Source organism: Corapipo altera, unplaced genomic scaffold (assembly GCF_003945725.1).
Source record: "Corapipo altera isolate COAL_440 unplaced genomic scaffold, ASM394572v1 301, whole genome shotgun sequence".
Classification (NCBI taxonomy): domain Eukaryota; kingdom Metazoa; phylum Chordata; class Aves; order Passeriformes; family Pipridae; genus Corapipo; species Corapipo altera.
In genome coordinates this window covers 2,175,365-2,178,848 of record NW_020884926.1, presented here as the reverse complement: position 1 = coordinate 2,178,848, position 3,484 = coordinate 2,175,365, and the positions used below count along the sequence as shown (strand labels likewise).

The following is a 3,484-nucleotide window of genomic DNA, read 5'->3' as shown; positions in this document are numbered from 1 at the left end:
CTTCCTCATCCTTTCCTCAGCCCTTCCTCATCCTTTCCTCAGCCCTTTCCCACCCATTCCTCAGCCCATTCTCATCCCTTCCTCATCCCTTCCTCATCCCTTCCTCATCCCTTCCTCATCCCGTCCTCATCCCTTCCTCATCCCTTCCTCATCCCTTCCTCATCCTTTTCTCATCCCTTTCTCATCCCTTTCTCATCCTTTCCCCAGCCCTTCCTTATCCCTCCCCAGCCCATTTTTCTCCTCTGGCAGGGATAACACTTCCCTCAGTCCCAGACACGCACCAAACCCCTCCAACATCCTCAGTATCCCGGTGCTCCGCGGCGCCGTTGCGCAGCCAGAGACCGAGACCTTTCAAACTGCCTTAGGGAAAAACCATTCCTGGAATTAATTTCCCTTCCCTAACCATCATTCTGCCGGCTCTGGAGCAGGCCTGGACTGCGACATCGACATCCCCAAGACGATCCAGATGGTGCGGCGGCAGCGCTCGGGGATGGTGCAGACGGAGGCTCAGTACAAGTTCGTGTACATGGCAGTGCAGCAGTTCATCGAGGCCGAGCAGAAGAGGCTGGAAGAAGAACAGGTGAGGGAATGTCCCCCTCTGGGCTTGGCTGGAGGAGAAACACCATCCCACCTTCTCCCTGGAACTCAAATCCGAAGTCGTTGAGGTTGGGAAAGACCTCCGAGGTCGAGGCCAAGCTGTGATCGATCCCCGCCTTGTAGAGGGGATCCTTGGAAAGCTTTTTTCTCCACCTGCCTGAAGTGGGGTTTTATTGAAGAAGAACAGGTGAGGGAATGTCCCCCTTGGGCTTGGCTGGAGGAGAACACCATCCCCCCTTCTCCCTGGAACTCAAATCGTTGAGGTTGGGAAAGACCTCTGAGGTCGAGTCAATCCCCAAAGGGTCTTGGAAAGCTTTTTTTCTCCACCTGCCTGAAGTGGGGTTTTATTGTCTTTGCTTTTCTCTTGCAGAGGAATAAAAGGAAAGAACGAGACTACTTGAACATTGGCTACCCTCCCATGGAAAAGGGCAGAGCCAAAGGGCAGCCCCCCTCCCCACGGACCCCCTCTGGGTAAGCTGAGGGTCTCTCCCGGTGTTTATCCTTTTCCAGAGGGTCTTTCCCACACCTGAATCCTGAGCAGTTGCTGGATATCGTGTGGGAATGGCCCAGATAAACAGGTGATCCCACCCCACTGTCAGCAGCAGGGGTAGCACCACCTTGCTGGTGTGGTGCACTCTTGGAAGGGGGAGGAGGAAATAAGATCTTTATATATATATATATATATAAATACTCCTTTAGAGAGTAGTGTCCTGTTATCCTTGGCTCTGGAGAATGGCTCTGGACAATCAGCTGGAGAGGGAAACTGTGCCACTGCCACTTTAATCTGAAGGAAGATGAGATGAGAGCAGAGAGAGGTGGATTTGAGTCCATGTGGAGAGGGAGCATGGGTTAAGGAATGTGAGTTCCTTACATAAGCAGAGATAAATTACCCCAAATTATGTTTTTGCCCTTGCCCCAAGTAATGGGACACCTGTGAGTGCTGGAGAGGGATTATGGTTGAAGGTGAGGGGTGGGGACACACGTAATTTATAGGCTCCACTCCCAAGCATTTGAACCAAGGAGGGGTGGCCCAGCCAGAGGGGGAGAAAACAGGGAATGAGAACAGTGGGGAGGGCAACAGGGAGCTTGGCTGGGCCATTCCCACTGGCCAGCAGCCTCTGGGCAAAGATCCAGAGTGGTGAGGCTGTTAATGACAGGGCTTTGCTTCCTGACAGGGTGGATGAGGAGTCAGCTTCCGTCCTCTACGAGAACCTCAACATCAAAAGCCCAAAGGTTTCAGGGATGAGTAATTCAGGGCGATAGAGGAGCTGTGTGGAGCCTCCACAGGTAGGAATGGCCCCCTGGGGTCACCCCAGAGTGTCACCACGCTGGTTTGTGCCACGTCTGAGCAGCTCCTCTGCAGCTCAGTGCCGTGGTTTGAAACTCCCCAAAAAATCCAATTTTCAAGCCTCCCACAGTTTGTTTCCTGGGCACGTCTCAGAGGCTCTGCCTGGAAATGTGGGGTGGAATTTGGGGGAGCCTGAAGATGTGGCCGTGGGAGAAAGGGGGTGGAAGTGAGATCTCAACAGAGAAACACGTTTATGATGTTCCCAGGGAGGGGGGAAATCCCAGTATTCTCAGTATTCAATATTATCAATTAATAGCAGCTTTTCAGGCTGTTCTATCAGGGAGCTGTGGGACTCTGGGGACAAGGCTGAGCTGTGTGTGCAGACACTCCCCATGCTGGGAACATCTCAGTTCTGTAACCTGTTGTAAACCTGCCACCCTTCTTCCCTTCTCGTTTTGGAATGCAGGATTTCCAGTGTTTACGTCCACCCTCCCCAAGTTCTGCGACTGAGGACAATTTTGTTTGCCTGTCTTGCCTTCCCCCAAGCACCTTGGATTTGGAGAGGAGGGGAGAAGCTGCCCGAGAACCTGCACCTAAGAACATGCCTTATCCTAACTTATTCATGAGAAGGATCTCCTCCCACTCTCCCCCTGCATCAGTAGGTTGATATTTATGTGAAAGTGCCTCTGGACATTCATTAGGGCATCAAGGCTCAGCTTCAGGGTTGTTTTGGTTTTTTTTTTCTTTTTTTTTTTTCTTTTTTTTTTTTTTTACTATTTTAATTTAAACTTCTTATTTTTTACCCGCAAAGGAACGGAAACAACTCTTTGCTTGAAGCTTTCCCGGGGTCTTTGCCCACTCAGGGCTTCAGTAAAACCTTAGCACTGTCAGGTTTTCATTGGGTCGACCCATTTCTAAGCTACAAAGTGGTTTTAAGCCTAAATCCTGGAATAACTTTGCCTGGTGAGGGTGAGAAGTGGAGAGCACTGCCTGGACCCAGCTGATGCCTCTCCTCACACCTCCTTTTGGCTGTAGCAGTTCCCAGATTTCCTATGCAATGCTGCCAGAGTGCATGGAATGATCCCAGCTCCGTGTGCAGCCTCCAACTGCTCTTCCCAGTTCTCCAGCAGAGTCGAGGGGCACAGAGGGGCACCTCCATCCTCAATGCTGGGCTCAGTGAGGTCCCCCCTGAGTGCTGAGGAGCAGGGACACAGCTCTGGGCACTGGGCTTTCAGCCAGCCCTGCTGAGAGCAGCCTGGGGGGATGATCCGAGCTGGAATTCTGGAGCTGGGTCCCCCCTAAGCTCGAAGCAGCTCTGCCACGACCTTTTTGCCACCCCCTTCCACGCCTGTGTGACAAGGCAAGTGTTGTTTCTGCCCAGTAGGGCTGTTGTAGGTGTGTTTGTGACCTGAGCAGTGCCAGGAAACGAGTGTGTTGCAGAGTGGAGTGTCCCAGCTCTCTTAAGTCTTAGTGCTTCCTGCAGTTCCAGCCCCAAGTCCTGCCAAAGAAACCCTTCCTGCAGGATCCATCAGCCTGGAAGTGTGTTCTGGGGGGAGCCTTGGGTCTGAGGGCCAGTGCCTGAACCCCCAGAGCAGTTTT

The 3,484-nt window shown here is 52.4% G+C and overlaps 1 protein-coding gene across 2 annotated transcripts in view; it reads left to right on the top strand.

The window, feature by feature from the left end:
• The window catches only part of LOC113954208 (tyrosine-protein phosphatase non-receptor type 11-like), a 39,317-nt gene extending 36,669 nt beyond the window's left edge, over window positions 1-2,648 (top strand). For both annotated transcript variants that reach the window (XM_027658254.1, XM_027658255.1), the window contains exons 13-16: window positions 429-580; window positions 968-1,068; window positions 1,773-1,884; window positions 2,352-2,648. In XM_027658254.1, the coding sequence (XP_027514055.1) occupies window positions 429-580; window positions 968-1,068; window positions 1,773-1,860 (341 nt within the window). In that variant the 3' untranslated portion in view covers window positions 1,861-1,884; window positions 2,352-2,648. The remainder of the gene's footprint in view (window positions 1-428; window positions 581-967; window positions 1,069-1,772; window positions 1,885-2,351) is intronic.
• Window positions 2,649-3,484: the final 836 nt, after the last annotated feature.